This window comes from Papio anubis, chromosome 5 (genome assembly GCF_008728515.1).
Source record: "Papio anubis isolate 15944 chromosome 5, Panubis1.0, whole genome shotgun sequence".
Taxonomy (NCBI): domain Eukaryota; kingdom Metazoa; phylum Chordata; class Mammalia; order Primates; family Cercopithecidae; genus Papio; species Papio anubis.
The window spans coordinates 149,593,374-149,620,174 of NC_044980.1; the positions used below are offsets into that span (position 1 = coordinate 149,593,374).

At 41.9% G+C, this 26,801-nt stretch overlaps 1 protein-coding gene across 2 annotated transcripts in view; it reads right to left on the minus strand.

Moving 5' to 3' along the window:
* The window catches only part of TIMD4 (T cell immunoglobulin and mucin domain containing 4), a 42,340-nt gene extending 27,046 nt beyond the window's left edge, over positions 1-15,294 (minus strand). The window contains exons 1-5 of one of the 2 annotated variants that reach the window (XM_009209471.3): positions 15,179-15,294; positions 6,419-6,760; positions 3,233-3,487; positions 1,370-1,447; positions 35-118 (exon numbers count right to left, since the gene is read on the minus strand). In XM_009209471.3, the coding sequence (XP_009207735.2) occupies positions 35-118; positions 1,370-1,447; positions 3,233-3,487; positions 6,419-6,760; positions 15,179-15,236 (817 nt within the window). In that variant the 5' untranslated portion in view covers positions 15,237-15,294. The remainder of the gene's footprint in view (positions 1-34; positions 119-1,369; positions 1,448-3,232; positions 3,488-6,418; positions 6,761-15,178) is intronic. The other variant, XM_003900423.4, reaches the window with a different exon arrangement.
* Positions 15,295-26,801: the final 11,507 nt, after the last annotated feature.

The window sequence follows — 26,801 nt, forward strand, 5'->3', positions numbered from 1 at the left end:
AATAAAATAAAATAAAAAATCACAGCCCCCTTACCTCCAGGCTGAGGAGAAGACACTGAATCGCTCGTTTTCCACATCGACACGTGGGATGTTGGTGGGAGATCCCAAACTTTGGACTCTTTGGAAAAACAAAGGAAAACAGAAAACAGACTTAGGTAAATGCTTGTCTTCCTGCTTTTGGTACTCAACTGTCCCTATACTGACTTCTGTCATTAAAAAAAAAAAAAAAAAAGTATGTGCTAGACACTGTCCTAAGTGACCTACATGAATTCTGTCATTTAATCCTTGGAAAGAGCCACAGGATAGGTGTTATTCCCATTCTACCAATGAGGAAACTAAGACCCAGAGAGATTAGGTAGATTAGCTAAAATCACACAAGCAGGGAAAAGGCAGGATTTGTACTTAGGCAGAGTGAAGCAAGAGCGCCCACATAAATCACTCTATTATTTCCCTGTGTTGTACTATGACAAACACTGATTTACTTACCTTACAGATGTGTGGTTTCCTTTGCTAGAATATTAGCTCCATTACGGTAACACCTCCCATGTGAGTGCTTACAAACGTGCCAGGCACTCTTCTAAGTCCTTACATGCATGAAGTTACACAACTCTACAACAAACCTAGGAATAAACTGAGGCCAGGGATCCCAGGAAAAAGTAATAGAACTGGGGAATCAACCCCAAGTGGTCCTCTCTAGCACCCCAAGGATGCCAATCGTGTCTTATTTCAGGGTATACCCCGTCCCAGGCCCCAGTAACTACCTAAAGAAGTTCTGATGGGTAGATGACAAGATAAATAATGAAAGAGTGACTGATTCTCCCTCCACTCTAAAAAGCCAATGCGTTGAATGAGTAAACCCCTCAGCAGTCTCAACAAAGATTTGTGTGCATGAAATTAGAATGAGACATCTAAGTGCTACTTAGCCTAGAGTCGAAAAGCAAACATCCTAGAGATGTGGGAAATTAGAATGAGACATCTAAGTGCTACTTAGCCTAGAGTCTAAAAGCAAACATCCTAGAGATGTACCATGAGCTACTGCGGAGAACTGCACCAATCAAGAAGGGCCTTCCTTTTCCCTCCCTCCTCCTCTTCTTCCTCCTCCTCTTCCTCCTCCTCCTCTTCCTCCTCCTCCTCCTCTTCCTCCTCCTCCTCCTCCTTCTCTCTCTCTCTCTCTCTCTGTCTGTCTGTCTTAGCCACAAGAAGGAACAAACTACAAAGGCTGCCCTGAGGCCAATTTGCCGCAGGGGGATTTTATGGCACAAAAGACCCAAAGAGGTTGTCAGTCATCTGATTCAGTAAGACTTTTAGTAATTTCCTACTCCTCAGTCCAAGGGGTGAGGGAGGACAGAGAGGGTGAGTGTCTGCACACCTCTGGATGTCAGCAGGACAGTGTCTGCAGGAGACTTGGCACTACTCCAGGAGTCACTGGGGAGGACAGGTTCTGATTCTGGAAGAGAAAAAGGTTGGATAAAAGGCAGCTAAAAAATAACAGTGTTACTGTGTTTGTGGTGGGTGGCGGGATTTGAGAGTATCTTTTTTAATGTTTTAATTAATTAATTAATTTTTTGAAACAAAATCTTGCTCTGTCACCCAGGCTGGAGTGCGGTGGCACAATCTCGGCTCACTGCAGTCTCCACCTCCGAGATTCAAGCGATTCTCCTGCTTCAGCCTCCCGAGTAGCTGGGATTACAGGTACCCGCCACCACACCTGGCTAATTTTGTATTTTTAGTAAGGGATGGGGTTTCACCATGTTGACTGGGATGGTTTGAGCCCCTGACCTCAAGTGATCCACCTGCCTTGGTCTTCCAAAGTGCTGGGGTTACAGGCATGAGCCCCTGCATCCGGCCACTTTTTTTTTCTAATTTATCTAATTTTTTAAAGACAGTCTCACTATGTTGTCTGGGCTGGAATTGACCTCTTGGGCTCAAGGGATCCTCCTGCCTCAACCTCCCAAGTAGTTGGGATTACAGGCTCGCATCACCATGTTCCAGGGTATTTTTATGGCTGTCTTGGTGCTTCTTTATATATTTCAAGTTTTCTTCAAGGATTGCAAGTAATTTTTACAATCAAGTAATTTTTAGAAACTATAAATGTTGTGTTTTACGGTAGTTATTTATTTTAAAGCCCAAAGGAATAAAAAAATACATACAAGAATTGATTGGCTCAGAGTTCATGGATTTTAGGTGACTATTCAGAGTATAATAGAATTAGCCAATTCAATTTTGTAAAGCTATTTGAATTATCCAAGACTTCTTGAGGCAGCTGAAATGTCTAAGAAAGCCTTCAAGCTATCTCATGATTGCTTTCCTAATTCTTACTGAAGAATCAGAGTCTGACACACAGTGACAGCCCTGGCAAGCCCCCCTGAGCAATGGAGCCAGTCACTCAGTGAGAGGTACAAGTTGCAGGGTCAAGAATTCCAGGGGAAAAAAAAAAGAAACAAGGCTAGAACTAGCTCACCATCAGGGGATATTTTAAAGCGTCTGGAGGTCTTTCCTCAACCAATATCTAATGTTCAGGCAGCGACTTAACCCCTGAAAGAATGGAACTGGAGTCTGACCAGGAGTGACCTTTCTTGGTTCTTCAATAAAAGTCTCTTGCAAGACTCCTTAGAGGTCAACTGGAGAACCCAAAATGCTGACTTTTCAAAAACACAAAGGAAAAGGCAGAAGAAAAGAGAAACCATGAAAAAAGAAAAAGAACAGTTTGGTGAAAACACCTCCTTACACACACACATGCGCACACACACACACACACACATATGCCTACTGTTAAGGAGTAAATTGTGTCCCCTCAAAATTCATATGTTGAAGTGCTAACCCTCAGTACCTCGGATGCAAATGTATAGTGAGATAGCGCCTTCAAAGAGATAGTTAAGGTAAAATGAGGTCATAAAAATGGACCCTAAACCAATACGACTGGTATTCTTACAAGAGATTAGGACACAGAAGGACAGACAGAAGGAAGACAGCCACCTGCAAGCCAAGGAGAGAGGACTTAGAAGAAACCAACCCTGCTGACACCTTGACCCCGGACTTGTAAAACTCAGAGCAATGGGAAAATAAATTTCTGTTGTTTAAGCCACCCAGTCTGCGGTGTTTGTTTGACAGGCCTAGCAAACTAATATATGCATGTGCACACACTCACACACACCGAGAGAGAGCAAGTCACTGGGCTGCCTCATTCAGTGAGACAGCTCTGTTCTAAGAAACCCAAGATACATCTGCGTACCTGCAGTGAGGATGGGCCCTTCCTTAGAAGGCTCAGGAGTCAGAAGACCTGTGGCTGCCTCTGGAAGGGTGCTTGGGGTTGGTGAAGGGCACGTGTTTGCTGTTGTGAAGACGGCAGTGGTTGTCATCTGAAGTGGTGTTTCAGTTGTGAGATCTGGTGTGGTCACGACTGTTGTTGGAAGTGCAGCTATGGTTGTTGTCACGTGTGGGGTGGTGGGGGGGCTCGTTGTTCTTGTTCTGCGTGTGGTTGTCGAGGCTGTAACCAACAACAGACATGTCTGGCACCAAGCGGAGATGGAGGAAAAAGAATATAATGCAAGTAGATCTGGGACCCATCCATTTCTGTTGCCCTCACCTGGTCCACTGGCCTGGACCATTGTAATCCCCAATAAAATTGTGTTTCCTGCCCCCACCCTGACCCGTTCCTTCCAATCTGTTCTTCACACATTGGCTACAGTAATCATTTAAAATGTTGGCCAGGCGTGGTGGCTCACACCTGTAATCCCAGCACTTTGGGAGTCTGAGGCAGGCAGCTCACTTGAGGTCAGGAGTTTGAGACCAGCCTAGTCAACATGGTGAAATCCTGTCTCTACTGAAAATACAAAAATTAGCTGGGCGTGGTGGCGTGCACCTGTAATCCCAGCTACTCAGGAGGCTGAGGCAGGAGAATCACTTGAACCCAGGAGGCAGAGGTTGCAGTGAGCTGAGATAGTGCCACTGCACTTCAGCCTGGGCAACAGAGTAACAATCCATCTCAAAAAAAAAAAAAAGTCAAATGTAATTATGTCCATCCCCTGCCTAAATCTTTTACTGGGTCCTCCTTGCCCTTAAGGTAAAGAACCCAGTCCTGCACCTTGGCCTGCAAGCTGCAAGCCTCCATTTGACCCCATCTTGCCTTTCTTTCCAATCTCATATCTCCACCCCGTGCTATCACTTTTTCCCACCCAACTGGTGTTTCTTTAGCTCTTTGAATACATCAGCAACTTTCCCGCTACACGAACCTTTGTACCTGCTGCTTCCTATTCTTATTCTTCATGAGGCTGACTCCTACTTCACTCTCATGTCTCAGCTAAAAGGTTACTTCTGCAAGGAGGCCATGTAGATTCTCCAATAATTATTAGGCTTTTTTATTACATGCTCTCATAGTTTACCTCCACAGCCTTTACTGCATTTCATAACTGCACATTTATTTCATTGCTATTGTTTAAAGTCTATTTATGGGCCGGGCGCGGTGGCTCACACCTGTAATCCCAGCACTTTGGGAGGCCGAGACGGGCGGATCACAAGGTCAGGAGATCGAGACCATCCTGGCTAACACGGTGAAACCCCGTCTCTACTAAAAGTACAAAAAACTAGCCGGGCGAGGTGGCGGGCGCCTGTAGTCCCAGCTACTCGGGAGGCTGAGGCTGGAGAATGGCGTAAACCCAGGAGGCGGAGCTTGTAGTGAGCCGAGTTCACGCCACTGCACCCCAGCCTGGGTGACAGAGCAAAGACTCCGTCTCAAAAAAATAAAAATAAAAAAATAAAAATAAAAATAAAATAAAGTCTATTTATCCCATTAAACTTTAAGCACCATGAGGGAAAATCTGACATTTATTTTGTTCTATGCTACAAATCCGATAACTATCACAGTGTCTTGCATATAGTAGGTGCTCCAAAAACATTGCATGAATGTGTAAATGAGTTCATCAAAAGTGAGCTCAAAGTATGCAATCTAGAGTGAGAACGTAGTCTCTTTCAGGCAGTAAAGATGCGTTCAAACTGACACCACTTACTCCCTAAACATCTGATTTGAGCTTCGTTAGCCACCGTTTATGCTACAAATCTCATCCTCCCTAGAATATGCCAAATTTCCATGACTCTAATGGACCAGAAAGACACCATTTGTTCCAAGTGAACTTGGAAATGACCTCATAATATATTAAGGTCAAGTATTTTATAAAATAATAGCTGGTTATACCCAACTTGAAAAGAGAAGACTTGAGTAGGAGTCATCTAACTTCAATAAACCTCATTTCTCTCTTCTGCAAAATTGGAATACCTTTTATCTCACAATGTTGCCTTAAGAGAAAGACATAATAATATGTATGTAAGTTCTTAAATTAGAAGCATCTACATCAGTTGGTCTCAAATTTTAGAGTGCGTTAGAGTCACCTGAAAACTTAAGAATATAGGCCGGGCATGGTGGCTCACGCTTGTAATCCCAGCACTTTGGGAGGCCGAGGAGGTGGATCACTTGAGGTCAGGAGTTCGAGACCAGCCTGACCAACATGGTGAAACCTCATCTCTACTAAAAACACAAAATTAGCTGGGTGTGGTGCCAGGTGCCTGTAATCCCAGCTACTCAGGAGGCTGAGGCAGGAGAATCGCTTGAACCAGGAAGTAGAGTTTGCAGTGAGCTGAAATGGTGCCACTGCACTCCAGCCTGGGTGACAAGAGCAAAACTCTGTCTCAAAATAAAAAAGAATATAGATGTCTAGACTCCTGTCTTCCAAGGTGCCCATCCAGTTAGGAATAGAGCCCAAGGATCCTCCAGGTGACACTGACGCAGGTGGAATACAGAGCTCACTTTGGGAAGCTCCATTCCGGACAAGCACTAAAGGTAATTATTGTTAGCATTTTTCAACCATAGGCTCAATGCAGCTCAAATTTTTGAAGGCCCACCATATTCCAAATTTCATCCAAAGCAACTGATAGTAACAGAAGAAAGAGCTCCTGAAAACTGCTCTGTGTCCAAATCTCACGCCCTTTCCCCCCCAGCCAGAAGTGGCACGCTGTTGGTTTACTGCTTGAAGATGACCCCTGAATACATTTTACTTAGTTCATGCAGTTTTTTTATTATTTTAAAATCTGGCAACATGCAAAATTCAACAGAGTTCACATAAAAATTGATAGATCTGAAAATACTGGACCCAAATATCTGCAAGGTGGTAATCCCCTAGATACGTAGCAGCTGCCTCTTCAAATTGACCCTGCAATTCACTAGTTCCCTTTCCACCTTCCACTCATTTCTGTGACTGCTTTTGTGTTTACTTGCCTACTTCATGCCACGGCACCTTATTTCAAATTCAATCTTCCCAGTCACCGTGAAAGCAACTCCAGCCTCTTCACCACCAGCCACTGATCCCATTATCCATTAACCACTGAATCTCTCCTTCCGCAGACATGAGGCCCTTCATGTGCTTACCTCTCTGCAGATTCAGGCGCACGTTTATCTTTACATCGTTGAACCAGCCAGGCACCTCTATGCGGCAGCAGTACACACCGCTGTCACCTTCCCTGGGGTTCAAGATGGTCAAGGAGACATTGCCTCTCTGGATAGTCCCCGGAAGTCTATATTTTGCTGACTTTCTTGAGGTCACCCTCGTTCCATCAGTGCGGATGAGCGCCTCGTTGCAACCGGAGTAGGGGCACTTGTCTTTCCCCCAGCACATGCTGTTGCTGTTCGGAGACCAGGATGAGTACAGACAGGGCAAAGTCACCCGGTGACCCAAAACCTCCGTCACAACAGTCTCTGAAGTGACTGGTGCTGCAAAGGAAACATGCGAAAATTAGGTGGTGCAGTACTGAAATCTCTCAAATATACTACACAGTTTTTGTGCTAATAGATGCTTCTGGGAAGATGAAGAGACCTATCGTCTATGTTTCTTTTCTTTTTTTCTTTTTCTTTCTTTCTTTTTTTTTTTTTTTTTTTTTTCTTTTGTGATACAGGGTCTTGCTTCGTCACCCAGGCTGGAGTGCAGTGGTGCAATCATGGCTTACTACAGCCTCGACCTCCCAGACTCAATCCATCCTCCCACCTCAGCCTTCTGAGTAGCTGGGACCACAGGTGCATGGCAGCATTCCTGGCTAATTTTTGTGTTTTTTGTACAGACAGGGTTTCCCATGTTGCCCGGCTTATGTGGTTCTTTAGCATAAGTTTTGATGTGTCTTGCTGTTCTCCTGTGCTCCTAACTCCACATGATTCTATCCCCCAAGTGGTGCCAGGTGACCACTTCAATCTCTAACCATGGCAAGACCTTTTTGCTAATTTAAATACTCCAATTTCAGTTCCATTCACTAACCAGTAAACTCTCACATGAAAAATCCTGACCTTGTAACTCAATTTCACTTATTCATATAATCAGGTGGGCTGTTTTCCACAAGTAGATATTGTGGACATCAGACTTAAAAGCTTCAAATGGGTCTCCTAATCCAGAGAGTGCTATGAGAAAAAGATAGGCTGTAAAACTGTATTCCATTTCCTTCTCTCCTTTCAGTGGAAATAACTATAATTGGAAATTACTTGCTTTGGACTATTTGTTTGCTGTTAGATAATATGAAGTTAGGTGGAGTTCATGGACTATTTATTTATTTTTAATGGACAAATAATAATTGTGTGTGCGTGTGTGTATATGTGTGTGTGTGTGTATATATATATATATATTTTTTTTTTTTTTTGAGATAGAGTCTCACTCTGTCACCCAGGCTGGAGTGCAGTGGCACAATCTCAGCTCACTTCAAGCTCCGCCTCCCGGGTTCACACTGTTCTCCTGCCTCAGCCTCCCGAGTAGCTGGGACTACAGGTGCCCGCCACCACGCCCAGCTGATTTTTTGATTTTTAGTAGAGACGGGGTTTCACCGTGTTAGTCAGGATGGTCTCGATCTCCTGACCTCGTGATCCACCCGCCTTGGCCTCCCAAAGTGCTGGGATTACAGGCGTGAGCCACAGCATCCAGCCAATAATTGTGTGTATTTATAGGGTACGATGTGATGTTCTAATATACATATACATCGTAGAAAGATTCAATCAAGCTAATTAACATATCCATCGCCTTACCAACTTAACAAATTTTTGTGGCAAGAGCATTAAAAATCTATTAGCAGTTTTGAAATATACAACACATTAATTACGGTGGTCACCATGCAGTGCAATAGATCACTAAAACTTAGTCCTTCAGTCTAACCGAAACTGTGTACCTTTTAATCAACATCTTCCCTTTCCCTATCACCCACTCACCCACCCCCCAGCCTCTGGTAACCACCTTTCTATTGTGTCTATGGGATTAACTTTTTTAGATTCTGCACATAAGTGAGATCTTGCATTTGTCTTTCTATGCCTTGCTTATTTCACTTTGCATCATGTATTTTTTTGTTAATTTTAGAGCTAGAAGGAACCACAGGAATTATCTAAAATGGCAGCTGTGCCATAAAAAAAAAAATCTGGAGGGTTTCACTGCATCAGCTATTTGAGATGGAATGTTTCTCCCTTTCTAAAATGAAGCATGATTGTGTCCTAACCACTGCTACTCATTAGCATGACCTAGGGAGCTTGTTAAAAATACATAGTTTATTGCCCAAACCTGAGCCTGAATCCCTGCGGCGAAGGCTGGTGCATATGTACTTGAATCAAGTTCTCCAGGCCACTCTGATGTAGTTGACTACTCATCCAGTGTTTGAGAACCACTAGACAAGCTCCTCTAAGATTACTTTCACCTCTGATAATCTGCAAAACATTTTCACTGTTAAAATGTTAAGCCCGTTGGTTTAATTGTGCATCAGAGATTATTCTAAACCATTTCCTTCCCCTAAAATGCGATTGAAGTGAAAGCCAGGCAGCCTGTAGATCTCAGATTGTTGAGACCACACCCTGCTGCCCCTTGGGTACCGGGGTCCCTGCTCATTGTTTTCTCTGAGGCACCTTCCTGTGAGATTCTCCATTCACGAACTTTGCTGACTTAGTTGGCTAAGTTACAGAAGGCACGGCCGGCCAGCAGTGCTGTGCTCCTCCCTGACTCTGCTGGCAGTAACATCCAGGGATTCCTCTCTCTAGGAGAAGGTGGCCCTGAGCCCTAAGAGTCACCCATATGGTAAGCAAGACCATGTGCTTCTGGGGTTTTTCACAGCTGGCTTTTTTTTTTTTTTTAAGACAGTCTCATTCTGTCACCTAGGCTGAAGCATAGTGGTGCAATCTCGGCTCTCTGCAACCTCCAGTTTTTCTTGTGATAAAAGATCATTCCCAGTTCAGACCAGCCTGCAGCCTTCCCCGAATTTAGTCTCTTCACTTTGCACAGTGGAAATGTTTCACAGATTATAACTGAAGTGGGAGGCTGGGCACAGTGGCTCATGCCTGTAATCCCAGCACTTTAGGAGGCAGAGTCTGGCAGATCACCTGAGGTCAGGAGTTCAAGACTGGCCTGGCCAACATGGTGAAACCCCATATCTACAAAAATATAAAAATTAGCTGGATATGATGGTGGGTGCCTGTAAACCCAGCTACTCGGGAGGCTGAGGCAGCAGAATCGCTGGAACTCAGGAGGCAGAGGTTGCAGTGAGGTGAGATTGCACCATTGCACTCTAGTCTAGGTGACAGAGCGAGACTCTGTCTTAAAAAAAAATGAAAAAATAAAAATAAAAAAGTCAATGCAGTGGGAAGTCCGTTTTGCCTCCCATGAATCCAGGAGAAAAATAAGAAGTTCATTGTCATCACCCTCAGCTGTGTTAACAACATAGAACACATGCACCTAAAATTAATAACTACTAAAATATGAACTTAGCCAAGTGTGGTGACACATGCCTACAGTCCCAGCTACTCAGGAGGCTGAGGCAGGAGGATGGCTTGAACCCACGAGTTTGAGGCTGCAGTGAGCTATGATCATATCACTGGACTCCAGCCTGGGCCACAAAGCAAGACTGCCTCAAATTCAAGAAAGTAAAAAGAAAAAATAGATGATCTTGTTCCTATAAATATTTGGTAAACTAATAAAACATGTATAAGAAGTATTCCACTGGAGAGTCAACATTTTATTTTCCCAAGTACCTTAGTATAAAAGGAGGCATCCTAATTGATAATAAGAAAAGATGTGGCTGGGCGCGGTGGCTCACACCTGTAATCCCAGCACTTTGGGAGGCAGAGGTGGGCAGATCATGAAGTCAGGAGTTCAAGACCAACCTAGCCAACATAGTGAAACCCCGTCTCTACTAAAAATACAAAAATTAGCTGGGTGTGGTGGTGGGCGCCTGTAATCCCAGCTACTCAGGAGGCTGAGGCAGGAGAATCGTTTGGACCCAGGAGGCAGAGGTTGCAGTGAGCCGAGATCACGCCATTTCACTCCAGCCTGGGGAACAGGGCAAGACTCCATCTCAAAAAAAAAAAAAAGAAAAGAAAAAAGAAAAAAAGAGAAAAAGAAAGAAAGAAAAAAGAAAAGATCCAATAGAGAAACTAGCAGAGGACATGATAGACAATTCATAGATAAGGAAATAGGAGCAGCCAATAAATTTTGCCCATTAGACTGGCAAAAACTTAGAGTACTGATAATATTGAATATTGGTCAAGGTGTGAGTAAACAGCACTCCAAGACACTTGTGGGAAGGGAGTTAGGAAAGGACTTAGCCTCCTGAGACAAACCAGAGTGAAATGGGGGTATAAATTGGTACAGCCACACTGTGAGGAAATTTGATGGTTTCTGTTAAGTATTCACTATACATGAGTCCTAGTATGCCTTAGCAATTTCACGTTTGTTATCTACCCTAGAAAAACACATGTTGACAAAGATGCTTATTTGCAAATGTTTATTGCAGCCTCCATGTATATGTGAATGAAATGGACAATGTATATATGGGGAATGGCTAAACTGGGGCATATTTATTCCATGGAATTCTATGTAGATTAATAGCATTAGAGATAGACCTACATGAATTGGCATGAAGACTCCAAGCTATTTAATGATGAAGAGGGCAAATTTCAAAACAAGACATAAAATATAAAACCCTTCTTATAAAATAAATAAATAAACCAATTTCTTTTTTTTGTGGACTCAGACATTTGAAAGTAAATGCACAGAAAAGTGTCTGGTGGGATAGACACCAAACTCAGTGTGTCAGTTACCCCCAGGATCAGAGAAAAGGGATTGGAATTGGGGATAGCAGTCCAAAGGGCATTTGGCTTTATAACATTTTAATTTTTTCACCAGGAGTATTTCTGTGTTACTCATCTTATTACAAATTCACATAAGAAAAGGAAGCAGACACTGAGTATGGCAGGAAAAACAGCCATTAAGCTCACATTGTAAACCCCATTCTGCCAGTTACTGCTTTTGTGTTGTTGGAGGAAAGCCACGATAATCCTGACCTCATTATTATCGCAAGGCAAAGGGGATAATACTCACCTCAGAAATGGTTCTGAGGTCCACATGAAGAGGAGTATCAAATGCCACGTGAAATTAACAAAGTATTAATGTGTGTAACCAAGGACATTAGAATGTAGAAATAAGACAAAAAAATGGTTCCTGTCTGTTATAAAACTATCCCTGAGTAAAGCAATTGTTGATATCAAATCAGTTTCACTTCTGTGGAGCTACCTGGAATGGTGGTTAGGTCTTTATGCCAGCTTGGTTCCTTCCTTAGCTGGTGAGCTTAAACAACACTGGCCCTTCCCCAATCTGTCTCAAAATCACCATCTACAGAGTGAAGGGCATCTTTTAAGAGTACATCCAGCTCTGATCCTTGGTGATTCTGACCAGTCACTCTGTTTTAAGTTGGTTATCTTAGAAAAGGCACATATAGGCCCGGTGTGGTAGCTCACACCTGAAATCCCAGCACTTTGGGAGGCTGATACAGGTGGATCACTTGAGTTCAGGAGTTCAAGACCAGCCTGGCCAAATATGGTGAAATCCTGTCTCTACTAAAAAAAATACAAAAAATTAACTGGGTGTGGTGGCAGGTGCCTGTAATCCCAGCTACTTAGGAGGCTGAGGCAGGAGAATTGCTTGAGCCTGGGAGGCAGAAGTTGCCATGAGCCGAGATTGCACCACTGCACTCTAACTTGGGCACTGGAGTGAGACTCTGTCTCAAAAAAATAAATAAATAAATAAATAAATTTTGAAAAACAAAAGAAAAAAGAAAAGGCACATATGAAAAAACAAAATTAAAAAAAAAAAACAGCTCACCAGGTGCCGCCTCCTTCAAGCAGGATTAGAAAATCTCCCTCAACCAGTGTCCTGCCAGTAGCAGGACATGTAGACATAGACCCCTGCAACTTTCAACCTAACAAAACCCTCCAAACCTCAAGTTTCCAGGATAAGACAAAGACAGTAAAAAAAAAAAAAAAAAAAAAAAAAAAAAAAAAAAAATTGATGAAAAGGCAAATGGTAGTTTTCTTACATCCAAACAAACCCATACCAAACCCAAAATAAAAGTGTGAAAGTGACAGGGACTGCTTTCATTCTGTAGATTGTTTTATTCTTCCTTTTTTTTTTTTTTTTTTTCTTTTTGAGATAGAGTCTCACTCTGTCACCCAGGCTGGAGTGCAGTGGTGCGATCTCGGCTCACTGCAACCCCTGCCTCTCAAATTCAAGCGATTCTCCTGCCTCAGCCTCCCGAGTAGCTGGGATTACAGGCACATGTCAACACACCCGGTTAATTTTTGTATTTTTAGTAGAGACAGGGTTTCACCATGTTGGCCAGGCTAGTTACAAATTCCTGACCTCAGGTGATCCACCCACCTCGGCCTCCCAAAATGCCAGGATTATAGGCATGAGCCACCACAACCGGCCTGTAGATTGCTTCTTCAGTGTCTATAATATATCAAGCGTGTAACTAGGTGCTGGAATATAACAAGCCACAAAGCAGACCTGGCCTCCGCTCATGGGGCCTGCAGAGTACCTGGGAAGAGAGGCAAGTGAGTGAGCATTTGCTATAGAGTGACAAGTTTGCAGATGCAGGAACTCCAAGGAGGATGAGAACTCATAGCAGAAACACCTAAACTAGTCCAGAAGTTATGGGGTAGCCAGGAAAAGCCTGACTTAAGTAGGGACCTGAGGATGCATGGCACTATGGAGGAAAGAAAGGCATAGAGAATAGTATAATACGAATTTGAGAGGTGAGGAAATACGTTTGTTTTCCCTAAAATGTGGGTGTTTTCTCATGCACCATGTTGGAAAGGTTTCTGCACATACAAAGAGTCAAAACGTAGAAGAAAAAGTGTTTAACATCGCTAATCACTGGGGAAATGCAAATCCAAACCACAATGAGATATCACTTCATTTCTGATAAAATGGCTACTATCAAAAAGACAAAAAGCAACCATTGCTGGTGAGGACACAAAGAAAGAGGAACTGTCGTACACTGTTGGTGGGACTGTAAATTACTACAGCCATTATGGGAAACAGTATGGTGATTCCTTAAAAAACCAAAAATAGAACTACCATATGATCCAACAATTCCACTACTGGGGATATATCCCAAAGAAAGGGAATCAATTAAAGAGATATTTGCACTTCCATGTCTATTATAGCACTATTCACGATAGCCAAGATAAAGAATTGACCTAAGTGTCCATCAGTGGATAAAGAAAATGTGGTATATGACTGGGTGCAGTTACTCATGCCTGTAATCCCAGCACTTTGGGAGGCCGAGGCGGGTGATCGTCTGAGGTCAGGAGTTCAAGACCAGCCTGACCAATATGGTGAAACCCCGTCTTTACTAAAAATACAAAAATTAGCCAGCCATGGTGGCTGGCATCTGTAGTCTCAGCTACTTGGGAGGCTGAGGCAGGAGATGCTTGAACCTGGGAGGTGGAGGTTGACGTAAAGCTGAGATCGCGCCACTGCACTCCAGCCTGGCAACAGAGCAAGACTCAGACTCAAAAAAAGAAAGAAAAAAAAAAGAAAGAAAGAAAATGTGGTATATAAACATAGTAGAATATTCAGCCACAAAAAAGGAATGAAATTCTGTCTTTTGCAACAACATGAATGGAAACAGAGTTTATTAATATTAAGTGAAATAAGCTAGGCACAGAAAGATAAATATTGCATGTTCCCACTCATACATGAGAGCTAAAAAAGTTGATCTCATGGAATGGAGAATAGAATGATAGTCACTGGAGTCTACAAAGGATAGGGGAGAAGGGGTATGAAGAAAGGCAGGTTAATGGGTACAAAAATACAGTTAGAACATGTGGAAAAAGGGAAAAAATACAATTAAATAGAAGGAATAAGTCCTAGTGTTTGATAGCATAGTGGGGTGCCTATCGTTATTAATAATTTCTCGTGTATTTCAAAATAACCGGAAGAGAACATTTGAAATGTTCTCAGCACAAAGAAATTTAAGTGTTTCAAGAAACGAATACCCCAATTACCCTGATTTGATCATTGTACATTGTATGTATATATCAAAGTAACACACATGTAGCCCATAAACATGTATAGTTATTATGTATCCATTTAAAAAAAGAAAAACATGGACTTTTATAAAACTGCAAGGGCCGTTCAATATTATCTTGTCCTAGAAGCATAGATTGTGACAACTGGTCATTTAAAAAGCCAGGTCTCTCATTTCAAATATGGGAGAGCCAGAGCAATTTAGACGTATTCCCAGTGTCAACAGTTAGTGCCCAAGACGCAGCTGCAGTGCAGGCCAGAACACTTGGCCCTATACCACCAGGATGCAAAGAACTTCACTGGCCAAAACTGAGTGTGTACATTTGTATCATCCAAAACCCAAAAACAACATGCAGAAAAGAAACCTTACCATAAAGCCTCACTCCAGCAAAACAAAACGAAAAGCAAACAAACACTTCTAAAAACAGAGGGAATGGTAAGAATTATCACAGCTCTCACCAGAACAAATTCTCCTGGCTTATTGATTATATGAATAACACCCATAGAGGAAATCTCTTTTCCCCAATTTATCTAACCACTTATTTCAGTGTCTCTTCTTCAGTTGCCATTTCTAATACAAGCCCAAATTACCCCAGCCTAAAACCCCCAGACCAGTCTCTGGATATAAACCTCTGCATAACAAGGCAGGACAGAGACCCTCCACAGAAGGAAGCCTGGTAGGGAGAGGGGAGGGATGCAGAAATGAAGTGAGCTTCCGCTTTACTGAGGCCCAAACCAGTGCATGGAAATCCATCACACAATAGCAAGTCCTCCAATAACTTCTACATAGAAGGTTTCAGAACACTTACTCAGATAAAGCCACCAAAACTCCATCACCAGCCAGAGAATGAGAGGTTCTTTGGACATTTTGATGGTTGACCGGACCCAGGAGTCTGTCTATCTATCCAAAGCCCAACCTCTTATATCCCAGTTAATGCTGACAGGGTGGGACTCTTTAGTTTCATTTCTCTTTTTGCCTCATAATCTTCCCTTTCTCCTGTCCTACATGGCTTCCCCCAGTTGGCGATGCATGATGAAATGTGCTGAGCCCTTTTCTCCTGGTGACTAGTGTGTGTGTGGAGGGATGGCGTGGACATACTTGTGCTTCTTTGTCCATGTGTATTGTGGATTTCCTATATGTGCACGAGCATCCGTGCATGTGCTGGTGCAAATATGCCTGTATAACCTGTGCATGTGCCACAGATGTCCCAACTGCTGTACAGCCTGTCACAAAATGCAATTGACTCTCCACACTGGCAAGTGTTACATGTAGATTCCTCATGGGGCCAAAGCACAGTTAGACCGAAAGTTACCTCCATTCCCATTCTAGTTTCTCCCTCACCCTGTCCCCTGGCCTCCTTGCCCTAATAATGGAGAAAGAAAATTGAGGACAGGCACAGTGGTGCACATCTGTAATCCTAGCACTTAGGGAGGCCAAGATGGGAGGATTGCTTGAGGCCAGAAGTTTGAGACCAGCCTGATCAACATAGCGAAACCCCATCTTAATATTTTATTTTTAAAAATGTTTAATAAAAAATTTATTTTATTTTTTTTAAGTTTTAGGAAGACACTGAAGCCCAGAACTTCCTGATTCCAAAGATTATGATTAATCACTACATTGTCCTTCGACCTGTGACCCTTTGGGTACTGTGTCCATATGACCAAGCCTACCTGTGGCTAGCTCCTACTTAGTACCAGAGAGAAAATATAAGAATGCACAAATATTCTAGATTTTTTTAAATCCTCAATTGATTGTAACCAGCCAACAAACCTCTAACATTCAACATTGCTTCTACTGAAGGTATCAGTGAAAAATCTAAACATCAGGTGAGGTTCTAGACCCAGAGAAGCCAGACTAACATGGGAAGGGATGAAAATAAGGGGGATTCAGAGTGAACCTTCCCACTGAATGCCCACAGAACCAAGGGATCCTTTCCCCATTCTATCCCCAGGAAACTGGAGGATTTAATCTCTGGATAAACTAAATGGTCCCAATAAAACATTTTCAGATATTTATATTTTTGAGTGTTCCTCAACAAAACCACTCAACCCTCCTTCAATAAGTTCATCAGTGCATAAGCCTCAGCCATGCATGCAGAACTTTTAATTAGTTTTTAGTGTCACTTTCAGATATGAACAGATAACCAGGGATCATCAGACATTTGAGGAAAGCATTTAACATAAAAAAGAGACAAAAATAGCAGGGAGCACTAAAGATAACTTCAAAAAAATTTTAAAGAGCTAATATTTTCTCAGAAAGATTTTACATTCATGAAAAAGAACACAGACATTATAAAAATGAAAAATCAGAAAATAGAAAAGAACTCTCAGAAATTAAAAATATTATACCTACCCCTGAATTTTATGGAAGGTTTGAAAAATAAAGTTAAGAAAATTTGTTAGAAAGTATAATCATCTACAAAGTCAAAGGACTAGGATTGTTTCAGAACATTAAAAAAGAAAACAGAAGAGAGGAAATTTCTAAAGAAATAATAAAAGAAAGACTCTCGCAACTAAAGGACATGACTCTCAGTATTGAGAGGGTCAATCAAATGCTAAACTCAATGAATAGAAATATCCCCACAAAGCAAGACATTATCATGTAATATGAGAACATCAGACATAAAGAAAAGATACGAAAAGACTCTAAAGAACAACACGTTGCACTGAGTGGATTCGGAATTAGAATGGCATTGGTGTTCCAAACAATAAAGCTAGAAAATAATGCATGAATGCCTTCGAAATTCAGAGGGGAGGCCAAGTGTGGTGGCTCACATCTGTAATCTCAGCACTTTGAGAGGCCAAGGTAAGTGGATCACTTGAGTCCAGGAGCTCCAGGTTAGCCTGGACAACATGGTAAAAACCTGTATCAGCTGGGCACGGCGGCTCACACCTGTAATCCCAGCACTTTGGGAGACCAAGACGGGCAGATCATTTGGGTCAGGAGTTCAAGACAAGCCCGGGCAACATGGCAAAACCCAGTCTCTACTAAAAATACAAAAATTAGCTGGGTATGGTGGTACACGCCTGTAATCCTAGCTACTTGGGAGGCTGAGGCAGGAGAATCACTTGAACCCAGGAGGCAGACGTTGCAGTGAGCTGAGATCGCGCTACTGCACTCCAGCCTGGGTGACAGAATGAGACTCCATCCAAAAAAAAAAAAAGAAAGAAAAAGAAAAAAAGAAAAAGAAAAGAAAATCTGTATCTGCCAAAAATATAAAAAATTGGCCGGACGTGGCAATGCGCACCTGTGGTCCCAACTACTCCAGAGGCTGAGGTGGGAGGATTTCCTGAGCCCGGGAGGTGGAGGTTATAGTGAGCTGAGATTGTGCCACTCCACTCCAGCCTGGGAAACAGACAGAGACCCTGTGTCCAGAAAAAAAAAAAAAAGAAAATCCAGAGGAGAAATTTATTTTCAACCTAGAATCCTACCCCCAGACAATCTATTTCTCAAATGTAAGAGCATAATAAAGGCCTTTTTGGACACAGATTCAAAATTTACTTACCATACTTCCTTTCCTAGGAAGTTATGGAAGGGAAATCTGTAGCAAAACAGGAGAAATAACCAGGAAAGAGAAAGTAATGAGGTCCAGAAAACACATCTAACTCCAGGGAAGAAAAATTTCACAAAGAAAACTGCAGAACAGTCCTAGAGGGGAACTGTTTCACTGCATCACAAACCACCCCAAAACCTAGTGCCTGAACAATATACTTTTCATGATTCCCTGGGATGACAGTGTTCAGCTGGGTAGCTCTCACTTGGTGACAGTGGCTAGAGCTGCAGCTATCCCAAAACTAGATTGGACTATTTGTCCAAGATAACTTTCTCACTCACATGACTGATCATCCAAAATGACATTTTTAGCTAGACTCACATGTCTAGCAAATTAATAGAATGGCTAGAAGAGGTAGGGGCTGGAATGACAACTCTCTCTCTCCACATGACCTTTCTACATGGGAACTTGGGCTTCCTTATAGTATGGCAGTCTCAGAGTAGTTGGATGTTTTACATAGCATCTGGCTTTCTCAAATATTAGCATTCCAACGTGCTCAGGAATAATCCACAAAGGTTCTCAAGACCCAGCCTTAGGTGACATTCAGTATCATTTTTACAGTATTCTATTGGTCAAAAGGCAAATTATAAAGCCATCCCAGAGAATTCAAGTGGAAGGAGCAATACAAGGATGTGAATACGAGGACGTGTGGTTCATTGGGGTGGTAGGGGAAGCATCTTTGGAGAATAATTACTTTAATAACCAACTCAGGCTGGGGCAGAAGAGCAGAGGAATAAGCCTTGGGGTGGTGGTAGTGAGTGTTACGAATGAGCTCATGTACTTAGGTATTTTGAAAATAAATTTGATAGGTGTTTGGTAGATATGATGGAATACTTGGGATGATTTTTTTTTTTTTTTTTTTTTTTAGACAGGGTCTTGCTCTGTTGCCCAGACTGGAGTGCAAAAGCCTCAACCTCTGGGCTCAAGCAATCCTGTTGCCCCAGCCTCCCAAGTAGCTGGAACCACAGGTGTATGCCTCCACACCCGGCTAATTTGTTTAAATTTTTGTTTTGCCACGTTGCCCAGACTGGTCTCAAACTCCTGGTCTCAAGTGATCCTCCCATCTCAGTCTCCCAAAGTGCCGGGATTACAGGCATGAGCCACTGCTCACAGCCGTGGGATGAATTTTTGATGGATACTTGGGAAATTAAGAAAAAAAGACAATGAAGGCCAGACGTGGTGGCTCATGCCTGTAATCCCAGCACTTTGGGAGGCCGAGGCAGATGGATCACTTGAGGTCAGGCGTTCCAGACCATCCTGGCCAACATGGAGAAACCCCATCTCCACTAAAATTACAAAAAGTTGCTGAGTGCGGTGGCGCATCCCTGTAATCCCAGCTACTCGGGAGGGTGAGGTGGGAGAATCCCTTGAACGGGGAAGGTGGTGGTTGCAGTGAACCAAGATCGCACTACTGCACTCCAACTTGGGCGACAGAGCAAGACTTCATCTCAAAATAACAAACAAACAAACAAAAAATGAGATAATTATTACAACCAGGAAAGATAAAATTTTGTACGAGAAAAGAAATGTAATTATGGTGCACTTGCTAAGTGCGAACGATATTAACAGTTACATACTGATAATAATGTAAAATCTGGCTACCGGCTTAATACACAATTTTTATTTTTATTTATTTATTTTTTTTGACACAGGGTCTCGCTCTGTCGCCCAGGCTGGAGTGCAGCGGTGCAATCTTGGCTCACTTCATGGAATACTTGGGACGAACCTCTGCCTCCAGGGTGCAAGCGATTCACACCCCAGCCTCCCAAGTACCTGGAATTACAGGCATGCACCACAACACCGGGCTAATTTTTGTATTTTTAGTAGAGATGAGATTTCGCCATGTTGGCCAGGCAGGTCTTGAATTCCTGGCCTCAAGTGGTCTGCCTGCCTCAGCCTCCCAAAGTGCTGGGATTACAGGCATGAGCCACTGTGCCCCGACTTAACACATAATTTTGATTTGACTACATTGGAAAAATTAGTAGAGAGGAAGTGGGGTTGGGGTGTAAGAAAGCTAAAGTCTATTCATCTTGACAGGGAGTCAACAAATAGTGTCTCAAATTGGTCAGTCAGACAATACCAGCATAAACACACTATGAGTCATATGAAGATAAAAAAAAAACAGAAGAACAAGCTCAAAAGAGTTTAATGCAAAGAAGTGGGAAATAAATTCACTATTTTTTTAGTTATAAACCTTTTACAACTTGACTATTAAAAACGCATATATTGAGGCCGGGTGTGGTGGCTCATGCCTGTAATCCCAGTACTTTGGGAGGCCGAGGTGGGCAGATCACTTGGGGCCAGGAGTTCAAGACCAGCCTGGCCAACATGGCAAAACCCTGTCTCTATTAAAAATACAAAAATTAGCTGGGTGTGGTGGTGTAAGCCTGTAGTCCCAGCTACTTGGGAAACTGAGACAGGAGGACCTCTTGAACCTGGGAGGTAGAGGTTGCAGTGAGCTGAGATCACACCACTGCACTCCAGCCTGGGCAACAGAGGGAGACCATCTCAAAATTAAATAAATAAATAAATAATAAAATAAAATAAAATGGTTATACTGAGCATACCCAGCACCCACATCTTAATTCCTAATTCCATCCTCCCATGAAAAGAACCAGGGCATCTTGGAGAAATGGCTGATTCTAATACTGAGGCAAAAAACATACAGAATGAGCCTGGAGCATCCTGCAATGTCAGTAAGTAAAAACAAGAAAGTGCTAAAAATAATAATAAATAAATAAATAAAATTTTAAAAAATAAAAGAAAATCCCACATTGATGGGATTATTTTAAAAGGCAAAGGAGATTATAAAAGAGTTTCCAAAAAGCTTTGGCTCCATCTCAAAGCTGGAACAAACTGAGCAACAAAATAAATAAAAGAATACTGGATTATAATCCAAAGTATAATATAAGTATCTGAGTCCATACTGATGGAAGTAAATTATTGAATTCATAAATAAGTAGGGGAGAATAGACAAATCTTCTGCCCAGAAGCATTATAAATAATTTATGTATATACTCCCTACTCAAGGAGGTAAAGCCTAACTCCCTACTCTTTCAGTGTGGGTTTGACCTAGTGACTTCTTTCAAAAAAATTACAGTGGGGAATGGCGGGGCAGGAGTAGCTTTACAGTAGAGAAAACCGACAAATACTACCTCAGGCAGGCGATCAAGGTCAACATCAACGATAAGTTGAGTTGATAATATGTACCCTTGACATGATGTAATATAAGGGTCACTTTACCTCTGTGGACTTCCTCCTCAAAACCCATGACATTGAATCATGAAGAAAACAGGCAAAGTGAGGTGGCTCACACCTGTAATCCCAGCACTTTGGGAGGCTGAGGTGGGAGGATCACTTCAGCTCAGGAGTTCAAGACCAGCTTGGCCAACACAGTGAGACACTGTCTCTATTTTTAAAAGTTAAATTAAATAAATAAATAATAAACGTAATGTAGTATCCCAGGTGGGATCTTGGAACAGATAAAGGCCATTAGCTAAGAAGCAAGAAAATATAAATAAAGTATTGATTTTAGTTAATAACAGTGTACCAATCTTGATTCATTTATTTGATTTGATTTGATCATTATCATTATTTTTTGAGACAGAGTCTCACTCTGTTGCCCAGGCTGGAGTGCAGTGACATGATCTCGGCTCACTGCAACCTCTGCCTCCTGGGTTTAAGCAATTCTTCTGCCTCAGCCTCCTGAGTAGCTAGGATTACAGGCACCTACCACCACGCCCAGCTAATTGTATTTTTAGTAGAGACGGGGTTTCACCACATTGGCCAGGCTGGTCTTGAACTCCTGACCTCAAGCGATCCACCCATCTTGGCCTCTCAAAGTGCTAGAATTACAGGCATGAGCCACCTCGCTGGGCCAGTTCATTAATTTTAACAAATATATCACACTAATATAAGATGTTAATAATAGGGGAAACAGGTGTATGGTACATGAGAACTCTGTTGTATTATCTTTGATTTTTCTGTAAATCCAAAACTACTTTAAAATAAAATTCATTTTTAAAAATGCACATATTCCTTTGTTTTAGGAATGTAAATGTTAAAAGTAATCTAGTATCTGGAGGAGTCAAACACTGGAAAAAGAGACTGAACGTGGTTGTCTATTCCTAAGTTAGAGTCCAAGATCAAGCTTCAGAATATTCACAAACATCCTAATATTTGACGCTCAGTTTTTATTAAAGCATATTATTGAGAGAGTCCAAAGCAGTGCTTTGCCACCTTCATTCTCTGCATTTGGAGATTTGCCTCTGGAGAACCAGACTTCCCTCATTCTCAGTCAACGCGGTTCAGGTGGCGTGGATTTCATTCCTGGGTGAAATTGGCCAAGGACAGGCAATTGACTCAAATGAAGTCAAGGATACACAATCTTGAGATGTTTATTGTGACTTTTAAGAGATAAGGACCCTCTCTATTTTCCTCTGGTCTGAGCTGTGAGGAACTGAGCTGGAAGCTAATGGCAACGGTCTTGCCACCAACGAGGAAAGCCTACCTCATAAAAGAATCAATCAAGCAGAAGGCAAGCGGGGAAATAAAGCAAGTCTAGGTCTATGACATGAGTGGAATCCCTGAAACAAGGCACTTAAATGAGGCAATACATTTCCTTTTGGGTTTAAGTCAATTTGCATTGGGTTTGCAGTCATTTGGAATCTTAAATCTGGAAAAAAAAAAAAAAAAAAAACAACCCTCTGCAAAGTGAGAATTTGGCTGGATGATTTTAAAGTTTTTCCTATTTTAAGAGTTTAGGACTGGGTACCATGGCTCTCACCTGTAATGCCAGCACTTAGAGAGGCCAAGGTAGGAGAATTGCTTGAGCTCATGAGCTTCAGGCAAGCCTGGGAAAATGGCGAAACCTCCTTTCCACAAAAAATACAACAATTAGCCAGGCGCGGTGGCATGTGCCTGTAGTCCAAGCTACTTGGGAGGCTGAGGCATGAGAATCACTTGAACCCGGGAGGCAAAGGTTGCAGTGAGGTGACATAATGCCACTGCACTCCAGCCTAGGCAACAGAGCAAGACCCTGTCTCAAAAAATAAATAAATGAATAAGTAATAAAAGAGTTTATACTATTATCTGGTCCAGCTACGTGCTTCACCAACACCTGACTCACCTCAACCTTTTAATCATTCAGCAAGTGCTTGTCAACCTATTATGCTTAGTTGTGAGAATTCTGTTAGGCCCTGAGAATAAAGACAAATAAGCATAGATTTTACCTTTACAGACCTGACAGTTCCAAATCTTTAAACAAAGAAGGGATTATCAGGCCCCATTACAAATAAAGACAAGACGCCGGAGAAGATAAAAGACTATTATGTAATAGGCTGAAAATAGAATCCAGGTTTTCTGGATAAAGAGTCCTTTATAGTACCAATACGTTGCTTCTGGTGAATGGCATTATTAAATAAAATCCCATTCATTCATTTTTATTCATTCATTTGTTCATCATCTGTAGCAAGGGTCAGCAAACTATGGCCCATGGACCAAATATACAGCCCAACACCCATTTTTGTTAAGAAACTTATTGCAACATGGTCACGTCCATTTTTTAGCATATGGCTTCTTTCACGCTACAATAATAGAGTTGAACGACTGCAACAGATACCATATGGTCCACAAATCCAACAATATTTGCTATCTAGTCCTAACAGAAAACATTTGCCAACCCATTGAGTTCATGCTATGTGCAGGCACTGTGCTAACGCCTGAGACTGTCGTATCAGATGAGCCATTCTTGCCTTCAATAAGCTCACAACCTAGGCGCTAGGGAAATAGAAGAGGAATGAACATTCACTAAGCTATGGCTATGTGCTAAGCACTGTGCTAGGTCTTATTCACATGTAATCCCAGCAACAAACCCACAAAGGAGGTATTATATTTGTCACTATATGTACACTGAAAGAGGGACTGGAAATCATTGAAAACTTAACTCGAAATACAGCTGTTATTGCCTATATTTGAGCTGATTTCAGGACAAGAATAGAGGTTCACGCAAATTGCCCCAAGGAGGAGGTTACTCATGACAAGGGCACATGCAGTCTGGAATTAGCGCCTCATTAGGAAACATCAAGGTGTTACTTCCTCTGCTCTTTTCTGGGGTATCTCTTTCTGTCCCTCTCCGAACCTCTCCCCTGACTAGCTTTCTCATGAGGTCAGCTTTCTCATGGTCCTTATGATACACCCTAGCCCCAAATCCTCTAAGTAACCCTCAACCCAGCTCTCTGAGCTCACTCACTCTTTCTTTCAATTCTAAATGTCAGATTCCTGAGGGAGAACTTGAGCCACTCTGGTTCACATTTTCCAAGGTAGGCCTCAGATTGTTTTCCACTGGCTGCTCTCTGCGACTGGCTACCCTGAGATCAGCCTTACCCTGGAGAAGAAAGAGCCCACCGTGCAGAATGCCACCATTCCATTTGCAGTTTCAGCAATTGGGCTGTGGATGGAGTATGGTTGCTCAGAAGTGACTGGGTTTGGTAGGCAATGACTAACAAATCTAATACAGATAGACATTTTTTATGAGTCTGTCGCCAAAACAATCATTTAAGTCACTTAGGAATCCAGTCAGCTGGAAGGAACAGAAAGTCCAATTCACAGAAGCCTAAACATATACGGGGTTTGTTTTTTCTCTCATAAAAAGAAGCCTGGATGTAGACAGCCCAGGGAATCAAAAATATCATCAAGCACCCAGACTCTTCTCTTTCTGTTCCTCCATGCTGCTTTGTCACACTCTGGTCACAGGAGGGCTGAGGTACTTCTGGACATCAAGTTTGTGTTTGGGAAGGGCAAAGGGGACACAGAAAGGCTTTCACAATGTTAGTCTTTGACTTTTTATTTGGGAAGAGAAGCCCTTCTCAGCAGACTTGACTTACCCAGAACTAAGCCACCAGCTTACCCTCAAATCTATTGTATGCAGCCATAAAAAGGAATGAATTAACAGCATTTGCAGTTTTATATATATATATACACATATACCATATATATACACCATATATACACACACACATATATAGATATATATCTATATATACACACCATGTATGTGTATATACCATACCATATATATGTGTGAGAGTGTGTGTGTATATATATATGGAATACTATGCAGCCATAAAAAGGAATGAATTAACAGCATTTTCAGTGACATGGATGAGAGGTCACTGGATGAGAGGTGTGTGTGTGTATATATATATACACACACACATATATATATATATACACACGCACACACACACACACCCCCACAGTTTTTTAATCCACTCATTGATTGATGGGCATTTGGGGTGGTTCCACAATTTTGCAATTGTGAATTGTGTTGCTATAAACATGCGTGTGCAAGTGTACTTTTCAAGTAAAGACTTCTTTTTCTCTGGGTAAAATTCTACCCAGTAGTAAGATTGCTGGATCAAATGGTAGATCTACTCTTAGTTCTTTAAGGAATCTCCACACTATTTTCCATACTGACTGTAGTAGTTTACATTCCCACCAGCAGTGTAGAAGTGTTCCCTGTTGACCACATCCATGTCAACATCTACTGTTTTTTGATTTTTTGATTATGGCCATTCTCACAGCAGTAAGGTGGTATCACATTGCGGTTTTGATTTGCATTTCCCTGATCATTAGTGACACTGAGCATCTTTTATATGATTATTGGCCATTTATTTGTGTATCTTCTTTTGAGAATTGTCTATTTATGTCCTTAGCCCACTTTTTTTGATGGGATTGTTTTTTTCTTACTGATTTGTTTGAGTTCATTGTACCTTCTGGATCTAGTCCTTTGTCAGATGTATAGATTGTGAAGATTTTCTCACGCTCTGTGGGTTGTCTGTTTATGCTGCTGACTGTTCTTTTTGCCATGCAAAAGCTCTTTAGTTTAATTAAGTCCCAGCTATTTATCTTTGTTTTTATTGCATTTGCTTTTGGGTTCTTGGTATGACTGATTTAGACCAATCAGGCCTATGCCTTCAGCCTGGGGCAGCGATCTTCAGATCAGGAGACGAAACATGCTGGTTCCCTGAAGAAAATTAGAGTTCTATTAGAAGAAGAAAAGTCTATTGCCTGAGCAATGGACGGCAGAGCACAGAGACCAAGTACATACAAACCTGTGGCTGATTCAATGCCAGGGTTCTAATAGATAATGGAAACCTGATGAGTGAATGAATGAGTGAACATTTTGACTCATTAAAAGGAGAAAATAATACAAAATGGAAAGAAGGTAAGGGTAGCTGTTAGAAGAGGTAAATATTTCAGAAATGTTTATGAGACCCTGTTTCACCTCTGAAATCTATTTTCTTTATTTGTAAAAAGGGATTGAATAATGCCTTCAGTGTAGAGTCTATTTGAGAATTAAACGAGATTACTTATGGGCAAGTTCTTTGAGGTCATAAAGACATAGGAAAAAGTTTTCAATTTATAAGCAAAGGAAAAAAGACGGGAAGAAGCTGGCATGAGTCAATTGGCCTCATAAATCAACCTGACATAGGGAGGATCCACAAATAGAAAAGGAGAAATGGAGCTTGGGTGGATACTTGTTGCAGTTGGGTGAAAAAGTCATTATTACATTAGTTTTGCTCTCGGAAGAGGAAAGAGTTTCCATCTGAAGAAATACAGAAAGTACTGAAATCTTGGAAATCCAACTTTTATTTCTGGGGAAGGTCAGATCTTTGTTAAGAAATAGAAAGTGGACCGTGCATGGTGGCTTATGCCCATAATCTCAGCAACTTATGGAGGCTGAGGTGGGAGGATCGCTTGAGTCTGGGAGGTTGAGGCTGCAGCAAGCTATGATTGCACCACTGCTATCCAGCCTGGGTGACAGAGCAAGACCCATTCAAAAAAAGAAAAAGAAACAGAGAGTGAGAAGAAAAAA